General features: G+C 35.2%; 1 protein-coding gene across 1 annotated transcript; it reads right to left on the bottom strand.

Moving 5' to 3' along the window:
* Window positions 1-5,528: 5,528 nt before the first annotated feature.
* LOC145682873 (uncharacterized) lies at window positions 5,529-6,488 on the bottom strand. The gene has a single exon (XM_081754239.1). The coding sequence runs from the start codon at window positions 6,486-6,488 to the stop codon at window positions 5,529-5,531; it is 960 nt and encodes a 319-aa protein (XP_081610365.1).
* Window positions 6,489-21,597: the final 15,109 nt, after the last annotated feature.

Raw genomic sequence — 21,597 nt, 5'->3', positions numbered from 1 at the left:
GTAACGATCTGAGATGAAGGTCTGTCGGAGAGACTCAAGATGATGTGTGATGCTGGGAAATTTGATGAGTTTATAAAGTTCTCTGGTAGGGCTGGGTAGCTGAATACTGTGGGCTATGCGAAAAGCATGTCGTTCTAGAATTCGCAGCTTTTCGTAAAAGGAAGCGGATGCAGAAATCCAGGCGGGGAAGCCGTAGGTAAGAACTGGACGCATGAATGCTTTGTATGTATTAAGGACTACGGTCGGTTGGAGTCCCCAGGTCGTACCAGTGAGACGCTTCAGGAGATTTAAGCGTTTGTAGGCTTTGGCAGCGATATGCTGTAGGTGAGCTTTCCAGGTTAGGTGAGTATCATAAATGATGCCTAGGTAGGTGACAGTTCTGGTTGGAATGATGGGAGTATCGTGAACCTGAAGGGAGAGCAACGACGGGTTTTTATGGACCTTAGAACGTTTGCGGGGGGAATGAAAGTGATAGCTTGGGTTTTCGCTGCATTAATAGAGAGGTTCCACTTGGTGCACCAACGAGTGAAGCGATTAATGGCCTCTTGCAGATGCTGATTAATTTGCCGAATAGTGTTACCCAAAGCTAAAAAGGCAGTATCGTCCGCATATTGAAATAAATAAATGTCAGGAGGAAGCGAAGGAAAATCGGCCACAAAAATGATGTACAACAGAGGTGATAGGACAGAACCTTGTGATACTCCAGACAGAAGAAATATAGGATGAGAGAGCTGATTGTTGATGGAGACGTATGAAAGGCGACAGACCAGAAAGTGATAAATAAAGCGAACGTAAGCAATGGAAAATTTAAGGTGAATAAGCTTATAAAGAAGTGCAAGGTGTCATACCTTGTCAAAGGCTTTCTCCAAGTCAAATAGTAGAAGGCAAGAGGGTTTAACAGAGTTGTAGTGTGTTGTGATTAGACTGGTGAGGCGAAGGAGTTGATCGTTGATGGAGTAGGAAGGTCGGAAGCCTGCTTGGTGAATAGGGAGTATACTTTTAGTTTCGAGATACGGATGGAGCCGCTTAACAATGATACGTTCTAGAATTTTACTGAAAGTAGATGTTAACTGGATCGGACGGTAAGAGGATGTGTCGGTTGGAGGCTTATTGGGCTTTAGAAACATCAGAGTTTTTCAAGTTTTCCAGTCTGTTGGAAAGAAGCCTGTACGAAGAATGAATGTGTAGATGATTTATTTATTTATTTATTTATTGGACACCTATTACAGGAAAATAATATTCCCATTTACAATAGGCTTACATAATTACAAGCTTTATAAATATCGAAACACACAACAAAAAGAAAAAATAAAATAAACATGCAGTTAACATCACGAACATGAGAAAACACAAGTAAGAGATATATTTGTATTAATTCCTTCAATAAGAAATGCAAATATACAAATAGAACCTAGTAAAGACTATGAAATCAGCCCTTCGTGACAAAAAATGAATGAAATACAAACAGAACATAACAAAAATATAAATAACCAAAATATAAATGTTGAAATAAGATTTCTGTCAAGAAGCAGAAATGTTTTCGTTTAATAGAAATACTCTTTTAATTTCAAAATACCATAATCAATGTCAGGTTCGAATTGAAAATCTCTCTTAATCAAAAATTATATTTAAGAGTTTTTACATAGACTGAATAAGGCATAGCAAAATCTAAGTCGACATTCTCCTGTATCAGCTTGTTGTATAATCGACAAATTCTCGTAATAGGTGAGTTTAAATGTGCCATAGTTTGAAACCTGTTGCAGATAAAAGGTAATCGATTTCTTAATATTTTAGATTTTATATTAAAATTCAATAGCTTTAGGCACTCTGAACTGTCGACAATTCCGTTCACTAATTTGTAGAGGAAAATTAGCTGCGAGCGCTCATGTCTAGTTGCCAATGAGCTACAACCAAAAATACTCAGAAGAGATTTGTACGGTACCTTTGCTTCATAAGAATTGATATTAAAAACCTTATAATACAGATATCTCAAAAATTTATTTTGGATACGTTCAACCTTGTTAATATAGTTTTTGTAATAAGGAGCCCAGACTATAGAAGCGTAATCAAGTCTACTTCTAACAAGGGTATTAAATATAGTTGTTAAAGCATCCACATTGTGGAAGTCTCTGGTGTTCCTCATTACAAATCCCAAAAGCTTAAAAGCCTCATTACATACTTTCTCAATATGTACATTAAAAGACATCCTATTATTGATAATAATTCCCAAATCATTTACCTCTTGGCATCTTTTGATATTTAAGTTATTAATCTTATAATCAAAATAAGTGGGATTATTTTTTCTTGAAAAGGTTATTGCAGTACATTTATTGATATTGAAATGCAGTTTATTTTTAAGACTCCAGTTATAACAGCTATTTAAATCATCTTGAAGTTTCCAAACATCATTAGATTCTCTTATTTGTCTATACAGTTTCATATCATCTGCGTACAATAAGCAATTTGAATTTTTGAGAACAGACGGCAAATCATTGATAAATAATACAAAAAATAAAGGTCCTAAGTTAGATCCTTGTGGCACACCTGAGTAAACATCAAATAAAGTAGATCTTTGATTATTGAACACCACATATTGTTTTCTGTCTTTTAGGTAAGATGAAATCAATAGAAGCAATTGTTCTGAAAATCCAAAACTAGACAACTTCATAATTAATATATCGTGATCCAATTTGTCGAAAGCTTTTGAAAAATCTGTATAAATTGTATCAACTGAATGATTATTATTGAGGGAATCTGATATATACTGAACGAAAGTAACAAGATTTGTAACTGTTGATCTCCTGGGATAAAAACCATGTTGATAAATTGATATATATGGTTTAACATGATTAAAAATTTTATTATAAAGGATGTGTTCAAAAACTTTAGCTATTGTAGAAATTAATGAGATTGGTCTATAATTTTCTATTGCTGTAGGATTTCCCTTCTTTAATATAGGACGGACTTTGCTAATTTTCCAAACATCAGGATAGAGAGAAGTTTTTAATATGAGATTATAGATGTGACATAGAGGTATCTTCAGAACTTCCCCACATCCCTTAACAATGTACGAAGGAATTAAATCAGGACCAGAGGATTTAGACGATTTTAACTTTTTAATGGCATTCACATAATCTTGTTCAGTAATGGAATTGATCACAAGACAGTTATTAACATTTAGGATGGGAGAATAATACCCATTATAATTTGGACGACATGAAGAGTAAACGCTTTTGAAATATTGAGCAAAATTACATACTTTCTCAATATGTACATTAAAAGACATCCTATTATTGATAATAATTCCCAAATCATTTACCTCTTGGCATCTTTTGATATTTAAGTTATTAATCTTATAATCAAAATAAGTGGGATTATTTTTTCTTGAAAAGGTTATTGCAGTACATTTATTGATATTGAAATGCAGTTTATTTTTAAGACTCCAGTTATAACAGCTATTTAAATCATCTTGAAGTTTCCAAACATCATTAGATTCTCTTATTTGTCTATACAGTTTCATATCATCTGCGTACAATAAGCAATTTGAATTTTTGAGAACAGACGGCAAATCATTGATAAATAATACAAAAAATAAAGGTCCTAAGTTAGATCCTTGTGGCACACCTGAGTAAACATCAAATAAAGTAGATCTTTGATTATTGAACACCACATATTGTTTTCTGTCTTTTAGGTAAGATGAAATCAATAGAAGCAATTGTTCTGAAAATCCAAAACTAGACAACTTCATAATTAATATATCGTGATCCAATTTGTCGAAAGCTTTTGAAAAATCTGTATAAATTGTATCAACTGAATGATTATTATTGAGGGAATCTGATATATACTGAACGAAAGTAACAAGATTTGTAACTGTTGATCTCCTGGGATAAAAACCATGTTGATAAATTGATATATATGGTTTAACATGATTAAAAATTTTATTATAAAGGATGTGTTCAAAAACTTTAGCTATTGTAGAAATTAATGAGATTGGTCTATAATTTTCTATTGCTGTAGGATTTCCCTTCTTTAATATAGGACGGACTTTGCTAATTTTCCAAACATCAGGATAGAGAGAAGTTTTTAATATGAGATTATAGATGTGACATAGAGGTATCTTCAGAACTTCCCCACATCCCTTAACAATGTACGAAGGAATTAAATCAGGACCAGAGGATTTAGACGATTTTAACTTTTTAATGGCATTCACATAATCTTGTTCAGTAATGGAATTGATCACAAGACAGTTATTAACATTTAGGATGGGAGAATAATACCCATTATAATTTGGACGACATGAAGAGTAAACGCTTTTGAAATATTGAGCAAAATTATTGGCAATGGCAGAATCAGAAGTAAGTATTTGATTGTTATATACCATATGACTGACTTCTAAATTATTACTCTTTTTGCTCTTAAGGTAATTCCAAAAACATTTAGGGTTTCTCCTTAAGTCATTTTCTGATTTCCTTATATAAAGTTCGTAAGCCCTACTAATAAGAGTTTTAGCTTGTTTTCGTAGCTCCTTAAATTTATTCAAATTATAAACTGAAACATGCATATGTTTTCTATAGTAATTTTTTTCTTTAATAATACTAACAATTTCCTGCGTAAACCAGCAGGGGTGACGGTGCCTTTTGAATATTTTCTTCTTGGGCACATTACTATCGATAATAATATTTAAAATATTATAAAAGTAATTCGCTGCTAGATTAACATCTTTTATAGCAAGTAACTCTGACCAGTTTTGTTGCCTTAAAGAACTATATAAATTAAGGAAATTAGCTTTACTAAAAGTATATGCAATACTAGTAGTATATTTGATACGCGAAATAGTGTTATTAAGGTACAGTTGACAATGTAATGAGGGATGATGTTTATCTTCTTCTAATAAGGGATACATATTTCTAGATACATTAACTTCCAACTCAACACTAGAGAGAACTAAGTCAAGAGTTTTACCATACGCATTTTTTACTGAGTTCATTGATCTTAAATTATGAAATGAGACAAAGTTTGCCAAGGACTTACAGATAATGTCGCCATCTAACAAATCAAACGAGCAGTCTATAATTGAAGGAATATTAAAATCACCAACTATAACAATATTATGAAATTGTATATCAACTATGTTCAATTTTTTCAAAGAATTCAAGATATTTTTCCACTTTAGTATTCGGTGGAAAGTATACAACAATGACATAAATATATTTAGTTGCTATTTTAACTTTTATACATGATGCTTCAACATAATTTATAACAATTGGAATTTCAGTAACACTATAGTTCTTTAAAATTGCTATAAGTGCACCTCCTCCATCTTTGTGAATTCTATCATATCTAAATACATTATACCTTTCATCAATAAATTCATTATTATATATACCGTCACACAACCAAGTTTCGGTCAAAAGTATTATGTCTAAATTAGTGGCTGCAATACCCGTGTACAGTTTATGAAATTTGGTTCGAATACCCCTAACATTTTGATAATTTAAAAATAACGTCTGATCATTGCTGTTCATATTTTACGTTAAACTTCTGACTTCATCAATAGTAGTGAGGGTATATACAAAGGAGTCATCAGCCTTTTTCCTTAATTTGATATTACCCGCATAGTCAACCCAGAGGAAAGCAAAGTTTTTCTCTCTCTTAACTTTCCTGGCCTCACTAAAGATTATTCTACGGTGCAATGTTAAACTCTGGTTGACATAAATAGTCCCACCCACTGACAGACCCAGATCTTTACAACTGAGATTTCTTTTCACTTTTCTTTTTGCAATAAATTTATCCTTATCTAATCTCCTAACAAATCTAACAATAATACCTGGTTCTGGTTGGCTGGGAGATTTCTTCAACCTATGACATACATCTATCATATCATTAGTAACACTTATGTCCAATGCTGTACCTACTCTCTTAATTATATTATTAACATCTTCATTTGGTAAGACAGGTATACCTTGTATTTCAATTGTGTTCCTTCTACTATACTGGTCCAATTCATCTACTTGAACTTTTAATTTGTCAGTTTGTTTTTTTAACGATAGATTTTGATTCTTTAATTCGTCAATTGTATTCATGCATTTATTCAATTCCTCAGTTTGATATTTGATGAGGTTACAATTCTCGTCAAGTTTTTCATGGATTGTGTTTAAGGAAGCACGTAACTCATCCTCCAGTCTTTTATTAGAGCCTTTAATTTCGTCGACTTCCTTTTTGATTGATAGTAACAAATTGTGTACTTCAGACAAAGTGGGGAGTTTTTCAGCCTTATCCACAGAACTGTCACCAAACATGGATTTCCGTCGGGCCTTCTCACAATCTTTACATCGCCATACATTATCTGAGGATTTAAGAAATTTCACATCATCTTCCTTCAAGTCAACACAAGCACTGTGATAAATATTGCTGCACTCCTTACACTGAATTTTTGAATTTACATCTAGTCTAGACACTGATTTCGAACATTTACCGCAGATTCCCATGATGTACCACTCAAGAGAAAAAGAAGAAAAGAAGAAAAAAAAACAAAAACGATGTGCACCCGAATAATGTGCTCCCAAATTCTTCTATTATTTAAATGATTGGTTTTCTGACAAGTAAGAAACTAACTTTTTTAATATTTGTAAATATGCCAATTATGTGATACGTCTTTTTCACCAGTTTTTAATGTCACTACTTGAATTCAAAGTTTTTGCTTGCATATGATCTGGTATATGCAAGCATATGGTGATGGCCGTGGATATGATGATGGCAAGCAGATTCAATAATAATGGAGGACCTTCTTTGATATGTTTATATGTAATGTTGTCAAAGCCAGGGGCTGAATTTCGCTTACGGTTAACAACAGTAATGATTTCATCGGTAGTGATGGATGCTGTGAGTGGATGATTTGGTAACGTATGAGACACGTTAGGCTGTAAGTCAGGAGATGCAAGATTGATGCGGTTAATAGGGTGTGCATTGATGAAATTGGTAGATAGTGCAGGTGTAAAGATGTCCTGTAAGTAATCAGCAAAAGCGTTTGCTTTCTCTTTGTCAGTTTGGAGCGGAGCGTTATTGTGAAGAAGTGGGTAATGCGCCTTGGTATATTTGCCAAACAGGGCATTAAACCTTTTCCAGAATTTTGCTGGATGGCTGGTTTCATTAAGAGTATTACACGTTCTGACCCATTGTCTCAGTTTATAAGCCTTGATATAGTTTCGAACGGTACGCTGTAGTTGGGTATGATGATGAAGAGTGTCAGGATTTCTAGTGCGGAAGTATTCTCGGTACAATTGACGGGAACGGCGAATCATAGGTAAGTATTATGGGGGAAGACGAGGTTTATACGGTGTGGAGAAAGTGGATGGAATGTTAAGTTCTGATGCGTGAGTGATAGTTGAGTTAATGGTATTAATACTGTCATATAACTGGTCTTCTGTCGCTGGAGGTTGCAGATGATGTAATGACTCAGAGATATGGTCACGGTACTTGTCCCAATTGGCTTTGTCGTAGCGAAGAGTTGGCCGAAGATGTGATGGATTGGTAGAGTGAGAGGCCTGAGAATGGCGGTACGTCAGCCGAATAGGTGCATGATCGCTGCCAAGAAGTGGAAGCACATCAACGGTACAGTAGGAGGCAAGAGTACTAGAAGTGATGACTATGTCGGGTGTCGTCTGAGAGACAGGACGAGATGGTGCCGGTAGATCATGTAAAATGCCTGTGGTATTGGAAGTAACAAATTGAGTGAAGGTGGTGCGTTCATTATCGGTACGGCTATGGAGATTGATATCTGCCATGATTATATAGTGCTTGTATGTGTTGGAAATATGTTGGAGAAAAGCAAGAGGTATCGGATGTCCTGGTCTTATATAAATGGTGACGAGAGTGATGGCAATTTGAGGGAAATATAGAGTCGTGATAACATGCTCGGGAAGATTTGGTAACGGGCAAGTATGGCGCCGAGAGGAAAGGGTATGGTAAAACCCTATGGCTGCCCCACCATTGGCTCTCTGAGCGGGAAGAAGGTTGTCGTGGCGATGGATGTTATAACGAGCAAGGTGGATAGCGTCCGATCTTTTAAGAAAGGTTTCGTTTAGGAGAAAGGCGTTTGCCTTTTCTTCGAGCAGTAGCGTTTCGAATAGTAATTTGTTTTTAGAAAAGGATCGAATATTAAGGAATAAGACGACAAGAGCCATAATTAAGTACAATAGGTGATGGCAGTTAACAAGTGGGTGGGAGATTTGTTGTGTGAAAATGAGCATCTGTATTAGAATAAGTTGCGTTGAATGAAACATGAAAGATAATGCGAGCAGCGTGAATGATTTGCTGGAGGATATGAGGACGAATGAAGGGGTGGATATTTTGTAATGCTAATGTAGTGAAAGCAAGAAGTTTATCGATGGTGACAGGAGTGGAGTCGACGGGAAAGTCAGTGTTTGTGGAGGAGTCGTGAGTCCGGAGTGGAGCTACTAGCTCAGGACGAGAGGTTTCCGGTTGAGGCTTTCCTTTGCACTTATAGCTATAAGTTGGATCCTGTTCATTGCATGTAGCACAGCGAGGCGGAAGTTGTAAATTGGAACATGTGCGGGTTGAGTGACTACCAGTGCAGTAACCACAAACAGCTGTGTTGCGACAATTAGCAGTGGTATGCTGATTGTAAGCTTGGCACTTTTCGCAACGAAGAGGAAGTGGTGGTGATGAGCAAGATGGTTCTATACGGTGCCTCTTTTTATAGATCAGTGCGCCATGAGTAAGCAATGAATCAATCGTCTCCTGTGATGGGGTTAAGATTCGAATCATGTATGTGGGCCCCTGATCGTTACGAATACGAAGAACTTTTGTTATGTTGAAACCTTCTAGGTGCAATTCTTCGTGAACTTCCTCATCTGTGTATGAGGGGTCGACTCCTCTAATAACAACAGAGAGAAGAGGAGGTTTCCTAGGAGGTGGTGGTTGCTTACGTCTCGAGGAACTGAGTGTTTCGATTTTGGCAGTTTTCCCAAAGATTTCGAAGGAAGCTTTGTTCCGGATGGTGACAGCAAAGTTGAGATCCGGCGATTTCAAGATTATTCCATTACGGGACTTCACTACTTGAGAAAGAGCGATGCTGGGTAAGTACTTGCGCAGTTGAAGAACCACGTATTTAATGTTATCGTACTTAGGATCGAAGTTTTGGAGCAGAAATGTAAGAATCTGTGGAGCTGAAATGGATGAGATGCCTGATTGCGAATGAGATTGATGTGACGACGATGGATGAGAAATAGCGGTATCCATGGCAACGGAAGTATCTGTTTGGCTCAAATGTTGCTTCTTTGCTGGCGGTGAGCTCATGACTCGCTCAGCATAGCTTTCTGGATGGTGTGGTGATCTAGATCTGCCGGAGGCATTAGAGATAGTGGAGGCTGTGGAGCGCTCCGAAGCTCGACGGTGTCTATGGCCATCCTTCCGCTTTTCCACCTTCGTGGAAGAAACGGGAGGGACAAGAAAGACTGGTGGTAGTCCTCCATGATGACCATCTATCTGAGAGCCTACGCCTGGAGCAGGATCCGCCATGGAGTGTAGATGGTGGGCCGAAGCCCAAACCAATGAAATGTGACGTAATGAGATGAAATGTGATGCAGGTGAGGTGACCCGTTCGGATAGTCACCAAGGTTGGGACAGTTCTCTGGACAAACCCGTAGCACTACACACCCTTGGCTTGATTAGTCTGGAGAGTAGTGCTCAAAGGAATGACGCAGAAAAAAGCCCGGGATGAGGAACAGGAAGGATATCAAAATGCAGCTGTTCTGACGTCTGGTACGTCACAGCTGTTAAGATCGAATGAAATATCGATCGAGAGTATGCTGACACAGTTGTATTTTTTTTAAGGTTAACCCGATCAAAGGGTTACGCCCTTTCTTCGGTAAGAGGAATTCTAGGTATAGGGTTTTACTTTATTCATAGTTGGGCATTGAGAGTTTGAGGAGCATTAATTTATTTTATTCTTTTGAGGTCATCATTTTTTTTTCTTCAATATCGCTTTGGAGGCATCATTGGCATAAGGGAGGCATTAGTATCTATTCATTATTCACTATTGCATGAAGGAGGCCGGGCTATGGTTGTAAAATGAGAGATGAGGTGAAGTGCTGATAGACGCCACAACAAACACAGGGATATGGTTAGTGTAGACAAATGAATGGTTATCTTCTGCCCTGGGGCGTCACAGGGCTGATGATGACAGATGAAGCCCGCTGCTAACAACATTGATGAAAACACTAGTGCAGAGATGGATAAATGCATGGACTAAGGTGAGGTGGACGGTATATAGCAAAATCGGCCTTCTGCGGGTCATTATCGTCTAACACAGTTGTACAAATTGTGATTCGTTTTAGATACTTAATTTACAAAATAATAGCCACAGTTTTTATACTTTATTAGAAATAATTGTAAAAATTTGTAAACTACTATTAAAAGTTTAAACACACTAACTGCAGCATTACAACTGTAGAAGGTTTGCTAGTTTCGTGATATTAACTTAAAGGCAAGCAAACTTACTGAACACAGATTGTACGGGAGTCAGTGCTACTATCTGTTGGGCATAATATAAATTTTAAATCTTTTCTCATCAATGTGTATCTCCTGAAAAATAAAACATCCGTTTAGACAACCCCCACCTCTTCCGAATTTCACAAAAATAGTCTCAAACGTTTGTGCGCGCAAAACTAGCCTTTGTACACAAAGCAATTTTAAGGTATCCAAAAATTAATTTGGAGATGGGGAGTATCTAAACGGCTTTAAGGCCGTGTCTAACGTTTTCAGCTGAGATCATGAATCCCTATATAATAACATGGTGAACTTCTTTCCAAAGTATTATGAAAAATTATTTGTCTTATGCAGTTCAAAATTTCTCCAGATATTAACCTACCCCAATACTACATGTTCACTTTTTTATTTTTAAACTAGCTCTTATAGTTCATTAATATTACATTTTAAAAATAAATGTGACAACTAGAGATGCAAGGGCTCGAAAAAAAACCGGCTTTTTTGGAAAAAAACTCAGTTTTTTCTGCTTTGCTTTTTTGCTTGGGAAATTTTGGGCTTTTTTCAAAATACTGCTTTAAGTTGATAAAACAGACTTTGTATCGCTTCTCTATAACACAAAAAAATCATTTAATTAGTGGTTGATGCTGATAATAATATAAAACATCGAAAATAAACTATGAATTTCGAAAAAATATTTCAAACAATTTTTCTTCAACATATTTACATTATGAATTCCACAGGATTAACCAATGTATATAATAAGAATTTTTTAATCTCCTATATACAAAAGTAAGCAGAGTTGGCAAGAACCGTGGTTGTTTTTGAAAATGCCAAAAACCCGTTTTTGGGGGGATGTTTAAACCAGGCTTTTTTGGTTTAAACCAGGCTTTTTTGATTTAGATTTTTTGCTTTATGTATTTATATTACATATTCACAAACGGGGTTATGCCGGAAGAACTCCCATAAGCTTAAAGAACTGCGGTCAATAAATTTCTTAAGTTGAGAATCTCCCGCCCTAGCCATTGGGAAAATCCCGTCATTACTTGAAATGTAAGACAATAACGGGAAAATCCTGTTATTGCTTTGCATGTAAAATTTAAAGGTCAACGTACCATAATCAGTACGCTAAAACTGAGGTATTAAATTACAAATTTAGTACGTAGATATCATTGAAAATCCAATCCAAGCTAATGTTGGAAGCTACGTAGGCAATCGATAAATTTTGCCAATTTCTATCAATATATTTAAACAATATTGGCTTCTTTATAAAACAACACGCATTTAGGAATGCAGAAATATACAATTTGGTTTGTTTCGTATATTTAGACTTAACATCCTTACGAAATACCGAGGTTATCAAGAAGAAGACTTTCGCTTAAACTGACATCCGAACCGCTACTTGGGTTACGCATGAAAGAAGGTTTGTGGTTCGACCGAGAATTGAACATGGGACACCTTGATTAAAAGGTGAAAGGGAAATAAAACTATTGCAGGTGGTTTGATATCTGGAAACGTCAACATGAAGTTCACAGGATTCGCATTTTTCATTCTTTTTATTTTTGTGGTTTAAACCAGTTATTAAAAAAAAGTTGTTGTAAACCAGCCAACCCTAAAAGTAACACTTCTTTTTAAAGAATACACAAATAACTAGCAAAATAGTATGTAGTATTTTTACTTCAAAATATTCCATACCCTCTTTTTGAAACAAAATAAAATAAAACATAAGAGAAATACTTAGATTTATATGATGCACTTAAAGGCTGCACATCTAGAGCTTTTGGTTCTGTATATTCTTGAAATTCTACAGTTAAGTTTTATAGAACCACCATCACAGTTTACCCAATCCTCAAGTTTTCTGAATTTTTAACAAGATGGATTCAACATATCATTACGGAACTCCCCCCCCCCAAAAAAAAAGAAAGGATAACGGAATATATTTAAGTTAAGCTAAATACAACTGCACAACAAACATGACTGAGTGATTAGCTTTTCGCTTCTATCGGGAAGTCCGGGATTCAACCAGCATTCGACCATTCTAACAAAGCTTTTCTTCATTCCATCTGTGAATGTAGAAATAGTGCGTGTACTGTGAGTTGGGCGACTTCCTTTTTTATTGTTTTTAAATCGTTATTATTACTAATTACCAGCAGTGACGGTTTTGCGAAGGTTAGAGAGGCGGTCTTTCGGACTGAAGCCCGTTTCCCAAAGTTACGAAATGTCTGCAACAAACGAAATATCTATTATTTATGCCTTTACTCATAAACTTTAAGCTCCCGTCAAATAAAAATTACGAATGTTTAAAAAAACTAAACATTAGTAAGAAACGCTTCCCAAAATACTTTTCTAAATCCGCCACTGATTCTCAGTATAAAATGATTTTTAAAATTGTATCCGGAAGATTATTGCTAAACATATAAATCAAACGAAATATTAGTTATGCCTGTACTCATAAACTTCAAGCACTTCCCAAATAAAATTAGGACTTTTTAGGAAACGACACAATCAGAAAAACCCCTCCTAAAGTACTTTTCTAAATCCGCTACTGATTATTTGTATAAATTGGTATTCAAGGTTGTGTCCGGAAAATTATTGCTAAATCACTTCACAGCTACAGTATAACAAAAATGTGGAAGTACGGTTTGACGGATATATTGAAGAACGTACGCTTTGACGGATAAATAAAAAACGGGCAAGTTTAACTTTTGCGCTAGAAGCTAGAGTACTAAAAGCTCTTAGAAATGAAACACGGATGACAAACTAGAGAAGAAAAAAGATGTCGATAACTCAAAAGTTAAAATAAAGTTAAATAGCCTCTAAAATTACCCTCAAATACTACATTCTTCATGTTAGCTTTAATTCGTAAAACATGTGCTCCATCCATCTTGATGGTGAATTTCAGAGCGAAATATCACATTCAGGTCATGGAACTATAGAATATACTATAAGAAAGCTATTTAGATAGAAAAATCATGAAGTTGAAAAAAGCCAAAATTTCCAAAATTCTCGTTTTTTTCCCAAAAAAGCCGGCTTTTTATGTGAAAAAAACCATCGATTCAAAAAAGCCGGCTTTTTTGCATCTCTAGTGACAACGCTGGAAATAATATAAAACTAAACACAAATTCAGGCATTGGAGAATAACCAGGGTATTTTTTCCTGCTCGTGAAGTTGCAGATACAATCTCTTCTGATTCATTCACACCATTGTTCCTCACTGATCTTCGAAAAGTTGGTAGGGGAGGATAACAAGTTATAAAATGAGAAAAGATTGTTCATCTAATAATGTGGAGATTGTATATCTTCGAAGTTATGTTAGTTGACAATCTGATCATATGGTCGGAAGAAGAAAGGGTTGCAGAAGGCAAGACTGGCTGCTGTCAGAAGTGAGATAACCTTATCTGCGTACTTATCTTTTTACTTGTATTTTATAACAAGCCTTGTCAAACAGGATGCACTTTCTTTATTTTCATTTTTCGACCATTTTTAAGCCTAAGTCTTGATTTTTGCGCGATGAAAAAGATGACACAGAACAGAGGAAACGCAAAAATAAAAGCATTATTATCAATATTTTGCTTTCCAAAATAAGGAATTTAACTTTAAAAAATAAAACGTATAACTTTAAAAGAGATATTTGGGAAGATGAAAGAACAAATCATGGAATTTCAGACGTGTGCCTAACAGTAATATACAAAATAAATAAATACATATTACAATATTTCTGAGGATCTAGATCATTTGGACCGGACATTGGCATTCCAAGGATAAGCAAGTGAAATATTTTTCACTTGATTTTGACTGAAAACCTAATTTACAGAATTGATTGAAAAGTTCGGGGGTAAACAATGATAACTCTAATTTTAAAACCGCGTGAGTCGGTTACAGGGTTACAGAAAACAATAATAACATTCATGTGAGCTGAATTGCGGAAACAATTCAAGATTATATATATATATATATATATATATATATATATATATATATATATATATATATATATATATATATATATATATATAAACACTGAATACGCTGTTGTTTCAAACTTGAACTCTTTCGACAATTAAGCTCACATGAGTGTTATCATTGTTTTCCCTCAAACTCTTCAATTATATATACATATATATACAGGGTGATTCAATAAGAACGTACCAGGCCTATATCGCAGCTAATACAGCACGTAGGGCCTTCAAACAAAAAATTGCATTACCAAATCGTATGTGTAGAATGCAATAAAAATAGTAGCGAGACCAGTGGCGTCTCGCGAAGACCTCCAACGGGAGACAACTTCAAAATTTGAAACGGAAAGTGGTATAACTGTTGGAATCGTTCGAAAGGACATTAAATGTCATGCAACTTTTAGAGGACAAACTTTGTCATATTCTTTCCCAGTTAGCCCATAAAATATTCACTATACACTTGAAAAATAATAATATTTACAATAAATAAATGACAAGGCAGAACAAGTGATTTTATTAATTTTTGAAAGAGGAAAGGAAATATATTAAAGCAGTTAGTTCCCGGCTTATTAATACAACACTTGCGTCGAAGAGAGATCTTCACAGTTCGCTCATCATATAATTTAATTAGATAAAAGTGCAGAACTAGAATGGAGTGCCCCCTTTTTTGTTGAAAAATTTACGTGTAAAATCTGTTAATTCAGAAACGAAGAATTTATTTATGTAGGCGAATAACGTGTAACTAATGTAACTGAGATACAGCGCTAAAAAGTTTGCTCCATCACCATCATATTGTTCTATGTGAGCAATGCAATGAACATAAGTATTTAATAATATTATGAAGGTTAATTTACATTTATGCACTAATAATTATAACAAATATATTCTGATCAGTGCCATATTTAGGGGGCCTATCGAACTCGAAGCCCCCCTGAAATAATTTCATTATTATTTTTCGCATTATACGCACAACACAAATGCATCTTACTGATTCTCAAGCCCCTCCCTCCTGAAACAAGATCCTAAATTTGCCACCGGTTTTCATAATATTTGAATCGGTATTATAAGCAGTAATACTATATAGGAAGTTCAAACCTGAATTATCACAGAAATAAGAACACGTAAGATCTTAATAACTGTAGTCGTATTGTCGAACGAAGTTTCAAAGGGTTGACCTCTTGAATGAAAATCTCATAGATACGTTAATTTGCATTTGAAACTAACATCTCTACAAGTCATTGGCAGTTTATACTGGAAAATATTTCACTGTGGCGCAAGAAAACAAAAACTGGATATTGTATCTTTTTACCTTTTTAAATTCGAGACGAGGCAAAAAACACAACAATTATCGTCTCGTTTTCGAGACGATAAATTCCTCGAGTCCTGTCTGCAACACTAATTCACCCAAGTCTTGCATCTCAAACACTATTTTAGTGTCACATGATTCATATGTAAAAAACTACAAATTGATAAAATGATGGTACGAAAACAATGAAGAGCATTTATCTATTTTTAAAATATACAAGTCAATACACAATTTACTCCAATAATAAGTATGGTTTAAATGTTGTTATATCTCACTATTCGTGGACCAATCGTGAAGCAGAACTGTTGTGATAACTTCCAGTTGAAATTAAGAAAAACAATTAGGGCATGATTTTTTTTTTTACATAAATTCACAAAACGGAAGAATAAAATTTCGAGACAAGAGCGAAAGAAGCCTTCGAGGATAGAGACAAGACAAGACCTATTAAATTTAGTAGAAGAGACGAGTAAATCCTCTTTGATTTCTATGTAAACTTTTGTCAGTTAATGCGACAAATAAGCGAGTTTGCTATTCAGTTCACTGTACAGTTCAAAACTATTTTCATAAGATGAACACTTCCCTCACTTGAAAGCAACACAGAGAGCTTTTCTGAAACTTTCGTACGTCGTTAGTTCCAATATGCCTCTACAGGTAATGATTCGCCAAGATGTTTACGCAGAATCAATGAAATCTTTATGATCTATGAAGAGAGAGAAAACTGACTTTGCTTTTATCTGCTGCCAATCTGCATTCCATTGGTATCTTCGTCTGCGGGGACAACCCAAAGTTTACGCACGTGACTTAACAGGGGGCAGAGAATGAAAGAAACTACCTGCTTAGCCTCCTATCTGCTGTTCTGCGTTGTTGCAACATAAAGACCGTAAATTAAACAGCTTTTAAATGGAAGAAAATTAATTTTTAATTAGCGCGCTTTAATATTACTCTAGGAAGAAAAAGTAAAAGTGAACATGCAATATTAATACTAACAAACATTTGGACGAATTTTGAAATGTATAAAATAAATAGTTTTCATAATATTTTGGAAAGAAATATGCCATGTTATTATATAGGAAAATCCCATCGCATTCCAATTGTTGGACACACCCTGAATAGCACACCCTGACCGATTGGCTGCAGAATGCAAAATCTTTGTTTGTGCACAACCGGAAGTGTGAGATATTGGCTATCTAGTTTAGGCGATAGCCATCAATTACACCAGATCTATAGCCAAAATGATCTAAAACGTTAGTGCATTGTTTGGACAAAAAAAAAAAAAAATTCATTTGTTAAGAAACTGAGTATGGGTGTTTGGTGTCTCTCTTTTGAGTGCCATCTTCCGATTGGCGTCGATGGGTTTCGGTTAGGTTTTTGGCTCTTAGTCCTAGCTTACAAGGACTGGGACGATTGGAGCAAAACTTACAGTAAGGGATGGTACTGTACCTACGGCCAAAATTTGGATTTGAATATTTTCTAATTCCTGAAATGCATTTTTCGCAAATATAAAATTTAGGCACATACTTTGGAATCTCTTGAATACACAAAATTCGTGTCTAGTTCAAAATGATGTTGTTAAAACAGATTTATTTTTATTTTTCCAAGATCCTTTCTTGGCCATAGGTACAACAGTCTGTTGTAACTACGGGTACCTATTATCTGTACCCACGAGTAGGTTGAAATTGGAAAACGTAGTCAAGAATAAGCCACGAATAACGTTTTATTTTTGTTAATAGTCTAGGCATCAACTTGACAAACATGCTCTAATTTTCGAGTTTAAGGGCAAATCATGTAACAATTTGGCATCCGATATTTTTTGAATATATACCCACCACTAATCACAAAAATGCCGGATACCAGAAAACACACCTCACGGGAGGGGAGGGGAAGCTGAAATTTTAGCTATTTCTATTATTCACTATATATCCACCATTGAAGTTCTTCTTATCTTGCCATTTACAGAACATGGTTTATTGTAAACCTCAACTGTACTTTCTCTAATTACTCGAGTGAAACTTTTTATGGTGCGCTGTGTAGGCTAACAACGAGAGGCTATTAGACACTGGTATGTTTGTTTGAATGTAGTTAAGAAGAGGGAAATAATAGCGACAAAACAGGAATTTTTCAAAATTTCCACCTAAAATCTGGAATTAAAATTATCTGTAGCTGGCAACATTGTTATCAGACACACACAAACTATCTTAAAATAAGCTTTGGTATCCCTCAAATATGTCATACAAGTATTGGGACGATATCTAATAAAGTAAGCATGTCAATAAAAAATATCTCATTCTACCTAAAAAAAATCTTTCCACTTAGAGCACGAGGTCTACTGTAAACCTCAACTGTACTTCCCCTAATTATCCTATTAAAACTTTCTATAGTGCATTGTGTGAGGCAAAGACGAGACTTTCAGATACTGGTACGCTTGTTTCGATGTAGCGAACAGGAGGGAAATAATGGAGACAAATAATTTTCCCAAAATTTCCTTCTAAAATCTGGAATTAAAATTTTTTTAGCTGGCAACACTGCCACCAGACAGACGCAAACTATCTTAAATTAAACATTGGTACACCACTAATATATCCTACAAGTATCATACCGATATTTAAGGAACAAAGCTTCTAATTACCAAAAATATATTAAGGTAAACAGAAAAGTAGGGAAAAACTAGAAAAATCAAGGGTTACAACCTAAATACGAATTTTCCGTGCGCCCCCTAATTACCTCATTGTAACAATCTGTACCCGCATTTGTTCAGTAAGGACAAATGTTCGACTGGCGTAAGTTGACTTGCGTTCGGACGTATAGATACGGATTTATAAACAAAAAATTTATAATTTTTCTCCAAATTTAGGGAAATTTTAATTTACCTAAATGGCAACACTGCGCGCAGGTCCTCCAATTGATGTGAACAATTAGGTATTTATCCGAGGTATCTACCTGGCAAGTCTTAAGGAGGTCTCTGCACAATGAAGGAAGCTACAAGAAAAAAAGTAAAGGAAATTCGAAAATTCTCGAATTTTTGATTGGGTTGAAATTTGAGAAGGAAATTCGACCCCGAGAAGAAAAAGAAATTAATATGATAAACTATGGTCCAACCATATTTGGCAAAAATAATATCTCGATCTAGTGTCCACACAGAAGCGGATTAAAAAAGTGACACACCCGTGTGTGCCACTTTGGCCATCTGGGTCCGAAAGGGTTTCGAGTCCACATTTGATTACATTTCTTTGACCACTAACTCGTGTTGTTGTAGTAGTTATAGTATCGACTAATAATAATATCGTTGTTGTAAACAATAACTTTATAAGGAAAATTTTCTCTCCTTTTTACATTTTAGTTCCAATATTGTTGTTGAGAAATGCAGGGTGTTTTAAAATGAATATCGGGGTTTTAATTCTTCGTCGTACTTATTATAAACAATACATCAAGTAAAAGACAACAGTCATCAAGTAAACAGTCTTTGCTACAAGTATTCGATGTGAGCTTCATTTGTCACACGCAGACCCGCAACCGGCCACAGAGGTTTGGGGGCAGGCATGGATATGTTAGGGGGGTCCAAGGCACTATAAATTCTCTTACACATATCTAAATTGTGTTTTTTTGTGTTGGAGGGGGCCATGAAAAGTTTAGGGGGACAGGCCCCCTAGTCCTCCTCTGGTTGCGGGCCTGGTCACACGGCACACATCTAGTCGATAGGCGAGAAAGGCCCATAAACTTTCCGCCATATGGCACAAAACACATTCAATTTAGGGGAGTCTCGTTTCAGCTGTACCATCTCCTGAGGATTTGCTGACCGCCAGATGCGAACATTATGAGTGTTCACATTAGTTCTTAGGTAAAATGGTGATTTATCACTAAAGACGACACGATCTAGAAAATCTTCATTGTTATGCAGCAATATTTCACTTGCGAAATTGGCACGTAAACCATAGTCTGTAGGCTTTAGACCTTTAGCAACTGCAAACGATAAGGACGTAGTTGCAAGCGTCTCCTTAATATTCTTCACACAGACTGTTGCACTGTACAGATTCAGTCTTTATAAAAACACAAAAAGCTTTCTGCTCTCTAGTCTCCATCTTTGCTGCTTGCTCTTTCTAACGGCAGACAGAAGAAACAATGCATGTACATGCGTGCGTACAAAACTGTTTGAGTAGCTCTTTTATTTGATAATATTTATAATTGTAAGTTAATTGTAATAGATACCACAAAGTTTCAAAACCCTAATATTAATTTTGAAACATCCTGCATTACTTCAAATTGAGTCATCCTATATTCATGTCTTGTTTATACATATCATCAGGGCCGGCCCTAGGCAATTTGTCGCCCCGTGCAATGGCATAATTTGCCGTCTCCCCCTTTCTCCAAAAAGAACAAATCTTAAAAGTCATTATTTTAAGTATGCTACTCCAGCATGAACAACGAAGGGGAGGGTAAGTGCAGTCGCACTCAGAAAGGCTTAAGTACTTACTAAAAGTACAATATCCTTGCGTTTGTTTTTTTTCTTTAAATATTAATCTGTAATGTTAGTGAGACCTAGGCGCAGATGGGAGGACAATATCAAGATGGATCTCTCAGAGATTGGAATACAAAGTAGAAACTGGATGCAGTTAGCTAAGGATAGAAGTCAGTGGAGAGCTTTTGTGAACGCGGCATTGAACCTCCGGGTTCGATAGGCCATACAGTTAGTTAATTAGTTAGTGTTAGTGAGAGATAAAGGAAACACACCTGCAGAAGAAAGATTGTAATCCTTTTTACAGAATTCAATATCGAGCTTCAATCTCAATGTATCAATTTGCAATTCCAGTGCAACTTGCTCTTTTATCTTTATTTCTTGATTTTTTTTCTACATCTGTTAACATTTAAAAAAAATACTATTTTTTTAAAATAATTGTTTCAACGGAACTTGTTTGTGACAAAAACAAGACTAGTTGTCATATCAAAATTTTGATAACTAACTAAATGGAACAGATATTCGCTACTATTCGAGAATTCTTGCATCTGACAACAATCAAGAAATTTGTGCTCGGATTTATTTGACCATTTGCTTTAGCATTGTCCATGTGACCTTAAACTAATGCGACCTATGCATAATTTATGAATGTAGTATTCAAATATTAGATCAGCTTAGTAAATGTAAGTGTCATCATCATGAAGTCTGTTTCCAACAAGAAATATTTAATTTAAATAATATACTTATGACAGATTTTACCTGACCCTCCAAACTTGCCGCTCCATGCAAATGCACGTGTTGTACATATGGTAGAGCCGGCTCTGCATATCATATATATCTAGTCGACAAATTATTTATATATTATATTTAGAAAAATACTATTAGGCAAATTAGTTTTACCTTTTACCTTTAGACAAGTTATTTGAATTTTATACTGTTCGTGACATTATTTTTATACTTATTAAAGACCTGCTTTCACGAAAAAACAAAATTTCATTTCTACTTTTATTTCTAAGTTGATATTGATGAAAACTGCTAAAACCCGAATTGTTAGTGGGTATGGTATTTATATAGATTGTAAAATATTTGTAGCGTATCAATATCTAGCGTTTAATTTATGTTGCATTTTACGGTAATTACACCTACATAAAAATATTTCATACTTAAATAGACGTAAGATGCATTACAAATAACTATTTGGAAAAAGAAACGAAATTTTAAAAAAAACGAGGGGCAATGTTTTTTTTTTAATAAAAAATGTAATTTCTGAAAAAAATACGAACGTTTTTTTAAATTTTTTACAACACTATTGGTAAATGGGTAAGTCTTAGTCGTGGACGAAAGTAAATTAGAGGCGTTTGGTTTAGACATTTTCCCACC

Source organism: Thermobia domestica, chromosome 1 (assembly GCF_964235325.1).
Source record: "Thermobia domestica chromosome 1, izTheDome1.hap1.1, whole genome shotgun sequence".
NCBI lineage: Eukaryota > Metazoa > Arthropoda > Insecta > Zygentoma > Lepismatidae > Thermobia > Thermobia domestica.
The sequence above is the reverse complement of the archived record's forward strand: the minus strand, read 5'-3'. Positions and strand labels throughout refer to the sequence as shown.